At 40.2% G+C, this 16299-nt stretch overlaps 1 protein-coding gene across 1 annotated transcript in view; it reads left to right on the forward strand.

Annotated features, from left to right (window-relative positions):
* Positions 1 to 12910, forward strand: part of PKHD1L1 (PKHD1 like 1) — a 154671-nt gene extending 141761 nt beyond the window's left edge. Inside the window, exons 74-78 of the mRNA XM_019942265.3 lie at positions 4695 to 4846; positions 5246 to 5392; positions 5972 to 6125; positions 10376 to 10681; positions 12703 to 12910. Of these exons, the coding sequence (XP_019797824.2) occupies positions 4695 to 4846; positions 5246 to 5392; positions 5972 to 6125; positions 10376 to 10674 (752 nt within the window). The 3' untranslated portion in view covers positions 10675 to 10681; positions 12703 to 12910. The remainder of the gene's footprint in view (positions 1 to 4694; positions 4847 to 5245; positions 5393 to 5971; positions 6126 to 10375; positions 10682 to 12702) is intronic.
* The last annotated feature ends 3389 nt before the right edge of the window (positions 12911 to 16299 follow it).

The following is a 16299-nucleotide window of genomic DNA, read 5'->3' on the forward strand; positions in this document are numbered from 1 at the left end:
TAAACTTAGGTACTGGGTGAAGTTCTCATCTTCTGCCACTGGGGGTCATCACTCATTTCTCCAGGAGGTTTGTTTCTGAGCTTTAACCCCCTGCATCTGCCACATTGCTGTTCTGGAATTCTACCAGTTAGGTAGGCAGCAGGTTCTTCCCTTGTGGCGATAAGCCTGTGAAAAGTCTTGCGTGAATGGAATGAGGTGCTCATCAACTCTCTTTGTTGAAGGAAACAGGAAGCATAGGCTTGTGCTGCAACCAGATCTTACAGTGATGTTCTCTGCCCAGTCATAGTTACTTTCCTTCATCAAACTTGTATTTCCTTGTAGCTACAGAATCAGGGCTTTGGGCTCAACATAGTCTGTTAATTTAGTCTAGGAGTTGTAGCAGGTCCATGCCATATATATAGATTGCTCACTGACCCTTAGAAATCCCTGGTAAACTCTTATTCAAACATAGTTTTGGAAGTTTTAGCCACAGCACTCAGAGAAGAAAAAGAAATAAAAAGAATACAAATCGGAAAAGAAGACGTAAAGCTGTCACTGTTTGCAGATGACATGATACTATACATAGAGAATCCTAAAGATGCTACCAGAAAAATACTAGAGCTAATCAATGAATTTGGTAAAGTAGAAGGATAAAAATTAATGCACAGAAATCTCTGGCATTCTTATACACTAGTGATGAAAAATCTGAAAGTGAAATTAAGAAAACACTCCCATTTACAGTTGCAACAAAAAGAATAAAATATCTAGGAATAAACCTACCTAAGGAGACAAAAGAACTGTATGCAGAAAATTATAAGACTCTGATGAAAGAAATTAAAGATGATATAAATAGATGGAGAGATATACCATGTTCCTGGATTGGAAGAATCAACATTGTGAAAATGACTCTACTACCCAAAGCAATCTACAGATTCAATGCAATCCCTATCAAACTACCACTGACATTTTTCACAGAACTAGAACAAAAAATTTCACAATTTGTATGGAAACACAAAAGACCCTAAATAGCCAAAGCAATCTTTTTTTTTTTGCGGTACACGGGCCTCTCACTGTTGTGGCCTCTCCCATTGCGGAGCACAGGCTCCGGACGCGCAGGCTCAGTGGCCATAGCTCACGGGCCCAGCCGCTCCGCGGCATGTGGGATCTTCCTGGACCGGGCCACGAACCCGTGTCCCCTGCATCGGCAGGTGGACTCTTAACCACGGCGCCACCAGGGAAGCCCCCAAAGCAATCTTGAGAACAAAAAATGGAGCTGGAGGAGTCAGGCTCCCTGACTTCAGACTATACTACAAAGCTACAGTAATCAAGACAGTATGGTACTGGCACAAAAACAGAAATATAGATCAATGGAACAAGATAGAAAGCCCAGAGATAAACCCACGCACATATGGTCACCTTATCTTTGATAAAGGAGGCAGGAATGTACAGTGGAGAAAGGACAGCCTTTTCAATAAGTGGTGCTGGGAAAACTGGACAGGTACATGTAAAAGTATGAAATTAGAACACTCCCTAACACCATACACAAAAATAAACTGAAAATGGATTAAAGACCTGAATGTAAGGCCAGACACTATCAAACTCTTAGAGGAAAACGTAGGCAGAACACTCTATGACATAAATCACAGCAAGATCCTTTTCGACCCACCTCCTAGAGAAATGGAAATAAAAACAAAAGTAAACAAATGGGACCTAATGAAACTTCAAAGCTTTTGCACAGCAAAGGAAACCATAAACAAGACCAAAAGACAACCCTCAGAATGAGAGAAAATATTTGCAAATGAAGGAACTGACAAAAGATTAATCTCCAAAATTTACAAGCAGCTCATGCAGCTTAATAACAAAAAAACAAACAACCCAATCCAAAAATGGGCAGAAGACCTAAATAGACATTTCTCCAAAGAAGATATACAGATTGCCAACAAACACATGAAAGAATGCTCAACATCATTGATCATGAGAGAAATGCAAATCAAAACTACAATGAGATATCATCTCACACCAGTCAGAATGGACATCATCAAAAATCTAGAAACAATAAATGCTGGAGAGGGTGTGGAGAAAAGGGAACACTCTTGCACTGTTGGTGGGAATGTAAATTGATACAGCCACTATGGAGAACAGTATGGAGGTTCCTTAAAAACCTACAAATAGAACTACCATATGACCCAGCAATCCCACTACTGGGCATATACCCTGAGAAAACCATAATTCAAAGAGTCATGTACCAAAATGTTCATTGCAGCTCTATTTACAATAGCCAGGACATGGAAGCAACCTAAGTGTCCATCAACAGATGAATGGATAAAGAAGTTGTGGCACATATATACAATGGAATATTACTCAGCCATAAAAAGAAGCGAAAGTGAGTTATTTGTAGTGAGGTGGATGGACCTAGAATCTGTCATACAGAGTGAAGTTAAGTCAGAAAGAGAAAAACAAATACCGTATGCTAACACATATATATGGAATCTAAGAAAAAAAAAAAGGTCATGAAGAACCTAGGGGTAAGACGGGAATAAAGACACAGACCTACTAGAGCACGGACTTGAGGATATGGGGAGGGGGAAGGGTAAGCTGTGACAAAGTGAGAGAGTGGCATGGACATATATACACTACCAAACGTAAGGTAGATAGCTAGTGGGAAGTAGCCGCATAGCACAGGGAGATCAGCTCTGTGCTTTGTGACCCTCTGGAGGGGTGGGATAGGGAGGGTGGGAGGGAGGGAGATGCAAGAGGGAAGAGATATGGGAACATAAGTATATGTATCACTGATTCACTCTTTTATAAAGCAGAAACTAACACACCATTGTAAAGCAATTATACCCCAATAAAGATGTTAAAAAAAAAAGAAATCCCTGGTAAGCCCTTACATGTATTGGAGTCCAGTATTTACCACTCTAGCCACTCAGATGTCCAAAGAAACTGTGATTTATTTCCTATATGTGATCTAAACTGCTTCACACACAACTTCTCCCACTCTCTACTCCCTTAAAGCAGTTTTTTCTTGTTAGATTTGTCCAGATATAGGCATAATACAGTCTAAGAACATGGAAATAGGGGCAGGAGGAAGGACAGATCAATGGCCTGTTTCCCAGACTTAGATTGAGGTAGGGTTTGAGGTCTTGAGGAAAGCCCTACAACCTGGCAAGGGGTGACATCACAGCAAAGTATTGGGAAGTGGCAAGAAAGGTGTGCATGTATTCATAGTAATACTCCTAACTCCCCATAGCCTTCACATAGTGTCAGGAGATCCAGAAGTTCCCAGATGTCCTAGAAAGCAGTTACTTAAGTACTGAGGGGACCTCTGGTTAAAGAGTCATGTCAGGAATAAGAGCTCTTCAAGTTAAGGTCTTTGGTTTCTAGAAGGCAGTCGGCAGAAATGGATGCCTTCACACATCAAATGGTCAGAGAGAACCTGTTAGTGCAGCCTGGTCAGACTGGCCACTCTGCACCGAAAACCAGTGAGGAGAGGTGGTAGTAGTAGTGTATGGATGTGAAGCTCCTTTGTACTGCTGCTACGTGAGCCCTCCTACCTGGGAAGCCATCTTGAAGGAGAGTGTGTGGAGGGAGTGGCGGGGGGAGCCCGCTAGACTGCCATTTACCCCAAAGAGTCTGAATCAACCAAAGAGACGTTTCCAAGGGACAGGGACTGAAATTCCCCAAGGGTGTGATTTTCAAAGTGTCGCGTGAAACCTGCTGCCCAAGAGCGTTGCCTCCTTCTTCCCGAGCACACTAAGCTTCAGGGCTTAGCCTTCATGGAAGAAACTCAATGATTGAAGTCCGTAAGGCATGACTCTGGATGTAGAAGGTGCTAGAATCGTAGCAACAGTACACCAAAACATCCTGGCTGCGGTTTCTTAAACGATCACTCTGACTACAGTGTATGGAACGGAGTGCAAGAGGGAGAGAATGGATACAAGAAAGCCAGTTTAAAAGCTGTTTTAGTATCTCTGCTGCTGATGGGTTAACTAGGATTTGCGCAGTGGAGGCAGATTTAGAAATTGAGAACTGATTAAATGGTGTGCAAGAGAGGTGAAGTAGAAGAAGGGTTCAAGCAAGAGTTCCAGGCTTCTGACAAAAGGAGTACAGCGTGTAGAGGTGTCCCTTCATAACATAAGGAGTGTTAGGGGGGCAGTAGGTTTAAGAGGAACTGCCAAGCTAGAAAAAGGGAACAGAAACTACCTACCATGTTAGAATTAACCTTGAAAATTGTCAATGTCCAGAGCAAATAACCATTTTTTGTTAGTAATTTAATGCTAACGTTAGCAACTGATTAATTCATACTATAAATTCGATGATGTTAATTATCCTTCCATTCCACAATTAACATTCTATTTTTAAAAACTGATATGCGATGATAGACATACATGGTAGTACTTCACTTCTAAACAAAAGATGACATAGGAAAGTAGTTTTCTCAGCATGCTCTCACTCATTTTTCTTGAATTTATTTTATCTACCTTTGTTTTTTCTTTAATTCCAGCTTAAGAAACATATTCTACTGAGTTTTTTATTTTCCTGACCTCCTTAGTATGACTTAGGCATGTTTAGCTCATGTACAGTTAGAGAGCTGTAAAATTCTGTAATTTGGATGGAGCAAGCAGCACAAACAAAAACGAAAGTGAGATATTCTCACATGTTCCCACTATTCCATATTCTTATAATCCTCATGTCATAACACCGTTTCCTCATAGGTCAGATGCTGTTATCTGAACTCCAAGAAACTGCTGCTTCTCTTGGACAAGCTGTAATTTTAGGAAAAACCAGTAGTATCCTTGGATTTAATATCTCTTCCATGTCTATTACCAGTCCTATCCCCAGCCCAAGTGATTCTGGCTGGATTAAGGTAAGAAAATGTGACTAGAAAAATGCATTTTAGCTATTTAAAACGTTGCTTATTTCTTATTTTAACTTTTTTTCCTATTTCAATACAATAATTTAGAGGGCATGTCTTTCTAATTTATTGTTGATTGTTTTTTACAGTATTACTAAAATGATAAAGTAGTTGAAAAAGGAGCATATCTTCTAAAAATTATGTATTGGTATAAAATGTGCTTTGCTTTGACTATTTACAACAATGCTTCATAAATTTGCTCTAGAGGAAATATTATAATAATATTGACTTAATGTATTAAACATACTTTTAAATAAACAATGATATAACATTTAGCCTGGCTAAGATGAGTTTGCTACTGAATGTAGTTTATCATGTGAAAACCACTTCATCACTCATGACCATTTACAGGTGACTGCCCAACCGGTTGAAAGGTTTGCATTTCCTGTTCATCATGTGGCCTTTTTGTCCTCGCTGTCAGTGATCACTCAGCCGGTGGCAACACAGCTGGGACAGCCATTTTCTCAGCAACCTTCCGTAAAGGCAGTAGATTCTGATGTAAGTTACAACTCAAAGATTTATTTAAGTGGAAGAATTAAGCTATAAATTCTGGAGGGTGAACCGACTTCACTAATCCTGGTAGACTGGCAACCCAAGGATTGCACTGCGTTTTCAAACTTGGACTAATATCTATGACTATCACCTTTTACTGTTTTTTTTTTTTTTTTTTTTTTAATTTTTATTTATTTTGCGGTACACGGGCCTCTCACTGTTGTGGCCTCTCCCGTTGCGGAGCACAGGCTCCGGGCACGCAGGCTCAGCGGCCATGGATCACGGGCCCAGCCGCTCCGTGGCATGTGGGATCTTCCCGGACCGGGGCACGAACCCGCGTCCCCTGCATCGGCAGGCGGACTCTCAACCACTGCACCACCAGGGAAGCCCACCTTTTACTGTTTTAAAAATGTTTCTTTTCAGTGAACTTGCTCCACTGCCCAAACTCTTTGTGCAGGAAAAGGAGCTTCTATAGATTTAAAATTTGAAATGAGGCATTAAAAAAAATAAAGTTCCAAATATCTTTCTTAAAAAAAGCATGGGAACAGGACAATTGTTATAATTCTCTACTATTTTTTTCTTTAGGGTAATTGTGTATCAGTTGGGATTACTTCACTGACTTTGAAGGCCGTACTAAAGGACTCCAGTAATAACCAAATTAGTGGTCTTAGTGGAAACACAACAATTCCATTTAGCAGCTGTTGGGCCAACTACACAGATCTTACTCTTCTTAGAACAGGTGAGTATACTATTTTGGTTCCTCACATATATACCCAACTTTGGGACAATTATAATTTGCTTTTAATGAGCAAAGCAGTCTATACTACACTGGTCAATAAATTATAGAAATCAAAATGTCTGGCTTACAAAAATACATTTAATATGCAAAACAAAGTGAAAAATAAAATAAGCAATTAAGGGAATTAAAACAGGTAACTTGGGCTTCCCTGGTGGTGCAATGGTTAAGAATCCGCCTGCCAATACAGGGGACACGGGTTCGAGCCCTGGTCTGGGAAGATCCCACATGCCGCGGAGCAGCTAAGCCCGTGTGCCACAGCTACTGAGCCTGTGCTCTAGAGCCCGCAAGCCACAACTACTGAGCCTGTGTGCCACAACTACTGAAGCCCGCGTGCCTAGAGCCCGTGCTCTGCAACAAGAGAAGCCACCATAATGAGAAGCCCACACACCACAACGAAGAGTAGCCCCTGCTCGCTGCAACTAGAGAAAGCCCGTGCGCAGCAACAAAGACCCACCACGGCCAAAGATAAATAAATAAAATAAAATAAACAGGTTAACTTGAGGATGTACATCAAAATTATATCATGATTCGTATTTTCTTCTTTATCCACGTGTGTACTTTTCTAAATTTTCTCACTATGTGTGTATTACATTTATAATAAGAAAACTTATATAGATTTTTCAAATTCAAGAAAAGAAAGGATAATATAGTGTCATATAATTTTAATGGCCCATGCAGGAGTTCAGAGTTGGGCTGGAAGGTGGGTTCTAGTCTTTCTGAAAGCCAATGCAAAGGAGAAAACATGAGCATTACCATGATTCACAGTCCTCTGCAGATAGACCAGTTGCTGTGGAGAATCACAACTTGCTCTGAGGTCAGAGCAGATGTCTCCTATGAGTTCTCATGAAGTATACTCGTGATATCGCCAACACGTAAATACGTGATATCTTTAACAGTAAATTCAGTCATAACTTCCACAGTGAGGTTTCTTATATTATCTTCATGTGGATTGATGGCATAACTCCAACTGGTAAAAGCCTTTCTACCAAGGCAAAAATATGTCCACAAAACAGGTCTCTACTGATGATAGATTATTCAGTATCGAAAAGAATGAAATACACCGTGAGAGAAAACAGCCTTATGATGATGCTTACCCATGGAAGGCAGAAAAAGCAGGTCATCAAGGACAACACAGAGCCACTGGATCAACCTCCTCTGAAGTTCAAACAGTCCCCAGATTTAACAAATTTGACCTCATCATTAAATAGCTACAAACTGAAAAAAAAAGAGAAGAATGAAATAGACTCCTTGTACTGGAGACAGGCCTCCATTAATCTGTTTACCTCAACCTTTATAGGCCCTAACTCCTGCAAAAGTTTTATGGTGGTCCTCACTCTTCTAACCACTGTTATTTCAAACACACACACACTACAGGTCAGAATAAAAGCCAAAGTAAAGAGTAAGAGAAGTTAAAGAATATCTAACAATAATCTGGGGTTTTTTTTTCCATAAGAACTAAATATCAAAAGCCAAAATCATTCCAAAAGAATTTTTTTCTTATTTGTTGTTTCCTCGTGCTTTGATGATGCCCTACACCAGAAAAGTTTGATCTGCCTACTGGGCAACAATATCTCAACCTAGAGTCTGATGGGAATCCAGTGGCAATGAGTTCAACATTGTGCTCTGGGACAAGTACCTGAAGTGTCCAGTAAGCCTGGTGACTAAGGACAGAGCCTAATTCGTTAACAGTCAGCCTAAATGGCGGTAGGACTGGGAGCCTTTTATGGGAAATGAGGAACTTGACAAGAACCCTGCCTGAGAGAAGGTTACCCACCTCCCCAGGAAGGTGGACTCAAGAGGTGCGCAGTGACAAAGACCCAACCTGAGGATCAAGGTCTCCAAACTACCACTTCCAAAGGCAATGTTCCACAGTAACGAGGGTCACTGGAGTGCTGAAGCAGTAATGTAGGTTTTGACATTTTTATGATAACAAAATAGTGCTCTCCTTTTATCCAGTATATTTTCTTTAAGAGTTCAAAGCTTCCCTTGGAATGTCTATCTTATTTGCTATGGAGAACAGTCATTGTTTCTAATTCCCTTCCTTCCTTCCTGCCTTCCTTCCTTCCTTCCTTCCTTATTTCTTGCTTTCTGTCTTGCTTTTTTTCCATCAAGTGTAGGGTTTCAGTTCTCTGGTTGTGTATAGTAAGGAAGGTCAAATATAGTCATCTCTTTATTATTTTTAAATCAATTAGCCGGTTTTTAGATTAACTGTAAAACTGCAGTAACAACAAAGCAAATGAATAAAGCGTCTTGTAACACTTTCTAGTAGGTATCCCACTTAATTACTGCACTGTGGGAAATCCCCTTGCAGATTAGGTGAGCCTGACCGTGTGGTACCACACCCTGTTCTACTTATAGCTCCATACAGAGCAAGGCAGGGGCCACTGGGTAGAGAAGGCATGGGTCTCACACAGAAAATAAAAATGTGAGAATTAGGTAAGAAAAAAGTGCAAGAAGAAAATAAACAGCTGAGACTGCATCTTTTGAGCAATCTGGATTCAAATAATATTACTAAAAGATAATAACACTGGGGACCCGTTTATTTAGCGACCTATGTGATACACAGCGCTTGTTTCAGTTTCTAATGCTGCTTAACAAACCAGCCCTAAATCTGATGGCTCAAAACAACAACGATTTCATTTGCTCACAATAACGAGGGTCAGGAATTTGGGATGGTTCACCTCTGTTGGATGATGTCTGGGCCTTCAGCTGGGATGGCTTGCTTGGAGTCGTGTCACTGAGGTTTTGATCTTGGATTTTGGCTGAGTTCTTCACTTCTCCTCCATGGAATGGGCTCTCCACTAGCCTACCTTGGCATTCCTCACAATACTGCAGGAGAAAAAAACATAAAAACAAAGCAAAAATATCTAAATTCTTCACACATCAAAATCTTTAAGAAAATATATACCTGCCACAAAAATTCAGTTTTTTCAAACTGAAAAAAAGGATAGACTTAAAAACACCATTGTCATGAATTGTAACAGTGGCAGAATATTCTATGGGACAAGGTCTATCCACCTTGAAAGTTATAGAACGCATTCCTATAGAAAGCACAATGTGGTCAATACATTCTCTCCTGAAAAAGAAAAGACAAATGAAAACAGAAATTATTTTTTTAAGATAATAGAAAAAAAACAGAAGAATGAAAACTTTGGAATTATGCCAAGTATGGCACCTTCTGCTCTGTATGGTAACTATTTTTTTTTTTTTTTTTTAGTTTGGCAGTTCACTTTATTTTTATTTTATTTTTTTTACATCTTTATTGGAGTATAATTGCTTTACAATGTTGTGTTAGTTCCTGCTGTATAACAAACTGAATCAGCTACATGTATATATATATTCCCTCCCTCCCTATCCCACCCCTCTAGGTGGTCACAAAGCACAGAGCTGATCTCCCTGTGCTCTGCGGCTGCTTCCCACTAGCTATCTATTTTACAGTAACCACTATTAATGATAGCAGTAGTCCAAGAAGAAATTACATCATGGAAAAATATACTGGTTAACTGATATTCAAAACTATGGGAAGATTTAACATATGGATTAAGAAATATTTAGATGAGTGTTTCACACTCTAAATATATCTAACATGTGTTTCCTCAAGCTTGTCTACCTTGGGTAAAAGGAAAGGGATCACTATCTTGCAACACGAAAATAGCATCTGACTTAAAGCAAATGTGGAAAACAGTTAAAAATTGTTGAGTCTAAGTCGAGGGCCTATGGGTGTTTGTGGTACCATGCTTTCAACTCTTACGTTTGAAGTTTTTCAAAATAAAAAGTTCAGTATCCATCCCCACCTACCCCAACTGAGGCTGCAGCTTCTTCACTCCTCAATCAAGTGTATGGGGATCAGACAGAGGTTCAGCACCCTCACCTCCCTTCCCTGCTGTCCTTCATTTCAAACAGCCTCTGGGCACTAGGAAAGATCCCCTAAGAAGTAGGTACTGATGCTGCAGAAAGAAAATCTACCCAGAGTCCTCATGCCCATAGTTGTTGGGCAGATAGAACTCTTCTGACTCTGAGACCCTCTCTACACTTGTTTATACTTTAATTTATTTGACTCAATTTCCAAAAATACTTCGTTAAGGGTTACACAGTATTTGTAAGTCAATGAAAACCCAACTGGAATTGTACAAAAACAAACAAATAATAAAAGGAAGTCAGACACTGTGATGATTTTTTTTTTGCCCTAGGAAAAAATTTTAAGATTGAATTTATCCTGGATGATGTCGTTCAGGTGGAGTCCAGGACTTTCAGCCTAGCCGCGCAGTCTGTCTCTAGCAGCGGCAGTAGCGGCAGCGGCAGTGGCAGCAGCGGCAGCGGCGGTGGCAGTAGCGGCAGCGGCAGTGGCAGTAGCGGCAGTAGCAGCAGCAACAGCAAAGTGTCTACCGTGGGCACAGCTGCCCAGATAGTGACTACAGTAGTTAGCTGTCTGGTGGGAAGAGTGTTACTCTTGGAAATATTTACGACTGCAGTTTTGATTTTGAACTGAATTCTCGGTAAGCACAGTTCACTTTTTCTATGTTTGTCTCCACATACTGAGGTACCAGAAAATGTTTACTAAATAAAGACTGAGCCAGCATAGCACCACAGACAGAAAGACACGATCTCAGCCATTGAGAAGGTTAGAGCTTCAATGGTAGAGACAAGACCACCCTATGGAAATGTTATTCACACTGTAGGATGGCGTATAAGAGTGCGGGGAATGAGAAATGCAGGTTACATCGGACTCTTTCAGTTGCAAAGGGCAGAAGCTCAGCTCCAATTGGTAGCTCCAAGCTCAGCAATAAAGTGAACTCACTTAATTGAGAAGTCCAGAAGTAGTCTGATTTCTGCCACAGTGAGAACCAAGGGCTCAAATGACATCATCTAGAACCTGTGTCTCTCCGTCTCTCAGCTCCATTCTTCTTGGTGGCAGATTCACTCCCAGGCAGACTCTTCATCAGGCGCCCCAACCCTCATGGTACAGGTACCACCAGCATCTTCATGTTTACAGTCTACTGGCCCAACAGCTAATCCAGAAAGAGCAAACCTCTTTCCCAGCACTTCCAGCAAAAGTCCCAAAGCTATGTCATTGACCTGGCTTGGGCCACATACCCATTCCTGAACCATTCGCTGTGGCCACGAGTTGCCGTGAATTTGAGATGGGGTAATAATTTAGAAGAATACTGAAGTATTTCAGTAGTAGAAGCCAAGACTAGATTTTAAATTTAAAAATAAAGAAGGTGAAGATGAAAGGAAACAATAAGGCTGGTTCTAGGAGTAGCAGAACAACTGGAGGCTGGGGCTTCAGGAAGAAATAATCCGTTCTTCCCTCCTCATGGTAGAAACTAATTAGAAACCAGCTGTCAAGGGAAAAGGACGGTTTGAAGAGACCCAGCCCTGGCCTCTTAAAGCTAATATAGCAGGGTGGGTTTGGAGCTGAGGGACAAAAGGTAAAGACCAACACACAGTTATTGTATTTTAATACCTGTTTTCCTGTCTCCAGAATTCCAATAAAAGTAAAACTTGTTGTCTATTTTATAATAGCGTGATAGGTATTGCTTAAGTTCAGTTGTTTCTTCCCAGAAACATTAAAATATAAGGTATAAGTACTCCTTATTATATATTTGTTCATTTTGTGTTTCCTCATTAAATGCATTTTTTTCCTAATTATCTTCACTGACTTTCTTCCTACTCGTACTTGACAACTTTGGGATTTTACAAAATTCAGAAAATTCTATTTTCAAGTCATTAGTAAATGATATTCTTCTTGGTGTTTTTTAGGACATTTTTTCCAGGTAAAAAGTTAATCAACAGCTTCCCCTTTGCTACTAAATAATCTATCATTCTTCAGTTAAGACATAAGAAGACTTAAACACTATTGTCTTAGTCCTTTCAGGTTGCTATAACAAAATACCAAAGACTGAGTGGCTTAAAAACAACAGAAATTTATTTCTCACAGTTCTGGAGGCTGAAGTCTGAGGTCAGGGTGCCAGCATGGTCAAATGAGGCCCCTCTTCTGGGTTGCAGACTTGTCACTGTATCTTTACATGGTGTAAGGCGGGGGTTCTGTGGGGTTGCTTATAAAAATACTAATCCCACTCATGAGGGCTCCACCCTCAAGACCTAAGCACCTGTCAAAGGCTCTACCTCCTAATACCATCACATTGGACATTAGGCTTTAAAACGTATGAATTTGGGGGTGGGGCATGTTCAAATCATAGCCCATTGATGAAATGAAATTATGGGTTTTTTATAACTTTGCATTCTGAGTTAACAGTATTTTACTTTTAAGAGAGTTATGAAATTACACTAAATAAAATGACAAAACTTGAATGTGAAAAATACAATATATAAGCACCACTATTCTCTCTCCATGGTTCCACACAAAAGCACATTAAATTGGTAAACTCTGAAATACTAAGTTTTGCCTTATTAACCATACCATGAAATATTAGAAAAAGTTAAAATTAATAAAACATACTTTAAAATCACACTATATTTTCTTAAAAATATTTGTATTGTTTTCGCTTTTCAGGAAGCAACTGAAGTGCTATTCTGAAGAACAGGTTGAAAACCAAATACAAGAACTGCTTATTTAAGAGGTACTTTGTTGCACAATAAAAAGTCTGTAGCATTTTCAAGAAAATATACTAAAAATATTTTTGTAATATATAAAATGTATTACTTAGTTTTAATCACAAAAATCAAATTTCTTCAAAATACAAATTTCTTTTGATTCCTTATGATTGTATGTACTTATTTCATCCAAAAAAAAAGACTTTTAGAAATTTTTGATTTGTAAGCAGATATACCACCTCCAAGTTGCTGTACCAACAAATCATGAAATACTTTAAATAGTTGAAAGAGCTTTCTAGTTTTGACTTAACTTCTTTAGATCAGATTGGAAGCATTCTGAATTTTTGTATGTACCGGGGAATCTGCTTTTCTCTATCCATTCATAAGACTCTAATTTTCATAGATCTAAGCCATTTTCATTTCTAAGGATTTTGGAGAAATGAGATTGTTTTAGACGATCTCATTTCAGATTGTCTAAGTTGCTGTTTTTCAGATCCACAGGAATTCTAGATTATCCTAGATTTCTGGGCCTGCCAACACTGGCCAGTCGTCTAAGAAGAGTTTCATTGGTGTCCCTTGTTTGAACAAGTCCAGACTCCTCTGCTTACCCCTCCTTCCCACTCAAAACTGTCACTACTAAGAGTGTGACCTCCTGCAACCCAAGGCTACACCAGAAGAGATACTTATTTTCAAGAGGATAAAATTAGGGAATGCAAAAAAAAAGCCACAAATTAATGTAGCTAAACTAACCAAAAGCTCTCATACTATAAAAATTGGAAAGAAAAGTTGAAAAAGAAAAATTGAAATAGAAAAGTCTAAAGGAAATGCTATATTTAGAGGAATAACCCCAATCAAAGCTTTGTGGCCATGTCCTGAGCAAGTAGAGTTGGTATTCACAAAAGTTACCTTCCAGCAAGTGACACTCAGGAAGCATTTGGAACAGCTGAGAGAATTCAACGAAACCCAGAGCTTTTTCTACTGTGTACCGTTTCCTAGAATGCTCGCCCCAGGTCATTGTTAACCTTGCTTAACAAAAAACTATTAACATTTACCATGTAGTAAATCCAAATATCTTTGTAGATATTTGGCATTTTGTTCAGTCAAACAAACATCTATTTAACATTTGCTAGATACCAGGCATTCTAGTGAGACTGCAAGGAATAAGATGCTGTCTTCACCTTCCAAGGATCTACAAGGTAGTTGAGGAAATAGTGGTGGAAAAGGTGATACACAAAACACAGAGATACAGTATCGTATGTGAGAGAAAGAGACATAGGGTGCTGTAGGGGCACAGAGGAGGGGCACTTGGCTGGGGGTAGGAGCATCCTGTGAGTGTGAGGATGGAGATGGACGAGGGACAGATTGCAGAAGAATATGATGCCTGAGATGAGTGGTAAGGAATAAAGCATGAGATTAGCCAAGGAAGAGTGTCCTGACAGAAGGTGTGGGGGTGAGAACAAAGGCTGAAATACCATTAGATAGTGAGTTCCTTGAAGGCAGTAAGGCTCTTCCTTAGTAAGCATTTCTCTTGCCCTCTTACGAAATGTCTGGCACTAGTAGATGCAGACTCACTGTTGAGTGGATGAATGAAGCATGGAGCACGGGGGAATCAAGAAGCCGTCTCGTTACTGGAGCACCAGTACGCTCCCTTCAGTGGGAACAGCTTTCATGTCCAGAGAGCACGAATTAGTCCACACCACTGGTTAATTGAGGACTCTCATACTTCCCTCCGTTCCAACCTTAGAGGTATGGGGAGGAGGACAGAGAGACCCAACAAGAAAGACTTAAAAATCAAGTTTTCTAATGCAAATTCAGTTTACTCTACATTTCAGGACATTTCCTTTCACTGAGAAAACTAAATTCCAAGAACTACAATTGTAGCATCTATGGAACAAATTCCTACATTCGGTTTCTGGGAGATGCAAAAATATTCTTCACATCTGAACACTGTGAAAGCCACAAAATTGGCCACTATCTGTAGTCCTTCCTTACCTCAAGTTTTAATTCAGTCCACTGGAAACTTTTTGTCAGAAATTTTCCATTGGGGCTTCCCTGGTGGTGCAGTGGTTGAGTCCGCCTGCTGATGCAGGGGACGCGGGTTCGTGCCCCGGTCCGGGAAGGAAGATTCCACATGCCGCGGAGCGGCTAGGCCCGTGAGAAATGGCCGCTGAGCCTGCGCGTACGGAGCCTGTGCTCCGCAACGGGAGAGGCCACAACAGTGAGAGGCCCGCATACCGCAAAAAAAAAAAAAAAATTCCATAGATTTTTAATAAAGAACTTTTCAAATGTAACAGAGCAAGGGCTTGTGGGCCTGCAGCACAAAAAGCCAAACTCTGACAGGTGATGTTTGCTGCAAAGTAAGGATTTATTTGCAGGGTGCCAAGCAAAGAGAAAGGGCAGCTCAAAAGACTCCCAAACTCCCTGATGGCTTTTAAGCAAGTGTTAGGGGAGAGGGTCTTAGGATGCCTGATCAGCTCCAGGACATTCTGGCTCATTGGTTGGTGGGGAGGTGATGTTTCCGGAATCTCATTGGTCGGTGGCTCCAGTCAGTCTGGGGTGTATGTGCTTGTAGTCAGCACGTAGTCACCATCCTCCACTGGGTGGGGGGTGGGGGTCTTAGTTTTTACTAAACAACTCATAGATATGCATCTGATTGTTATTTATATTCCTTCAGCAGGAACTCGAGTCGAGTCTTGTGACTCTTGTTCTAATCATCAACTGCTCCAGTCTGCTCTTTGGAACTTAGCAAAGGCCTAGGAGCCTAAAGCCTTTTTTCTGCAAATAAGAAATGGGGGACATGGAGGGACTTTTGTACCTGGGAAGGCCCCACAGGGTCCTGCTTGGTTTCAGTCCCCCTTTTTCTTTGATACTCCTCCATCCTGAGGGGAACAGGGATGGGACAAGAAAGGGAATAAGGTTTTAGATAGATTAACCATAAACTTCGCAGGGGAGCTCGGTTTTAAGGGGACTGGGTTTCACTAATACAAGTCATTTGAGAATAAAAGGAATTTCTAAATTTTTGCTTCTTAGCCACAGACTTTGTTAAAAAGTTCCTGATTTAACTTCTTTAGGTTTCTGGCTGTCTGCTTTTAAAATTTTTCTAAAGTTATTATAGTACATACCCATAATTATTTATGCCAGATAAATTACAATTTTAACTACTAGTGTTTTTTTTTTTACAGCTTTATTGGAGTATAATTGCTTTACAATGGTGTGTTAGTTTCTGCTTTATAACAAAGTGAATCAGTTATACATATACATATATCCCCATATCTCCTCCCTCTTGCATCTCCCTCCCTCCCACCCTCCCTATCCCACCCCTCCAGGTGGTCACAAAGCACCGAGCTGATCTCCCTGTGCTGTGCGGCTGCTTCCCACTAGCTATCTATTTTATGTTTGGTATTAACTACTAGTTTTTAAAATGCCTAATTGTTATAAATCTGTGGGCAATATGGCTTCACATAGCCTTCATTCACAAGCTGGCTACTTTTTTTTTTTTTTTAATAATGTTTCTCTGAACAATCCTGCCTTAGAAATTTGTGTTTAAATTTTTAAA

The sequence above is a fragment of the Tursiops truncatus genome, chromosome 17 (genome assembly GCF_011762595.2).
Source record: "Tursiops truncatus isolate mTurTru1 chromosome 17, mTurTru1.mat.Y, whole genome shotgun sequence".
NCBI lineage: Eukaryota > Metazoa > Chordata > Mammalia > Artiodactyla > Delphinidae > Tursiops > Tursiops truncatus.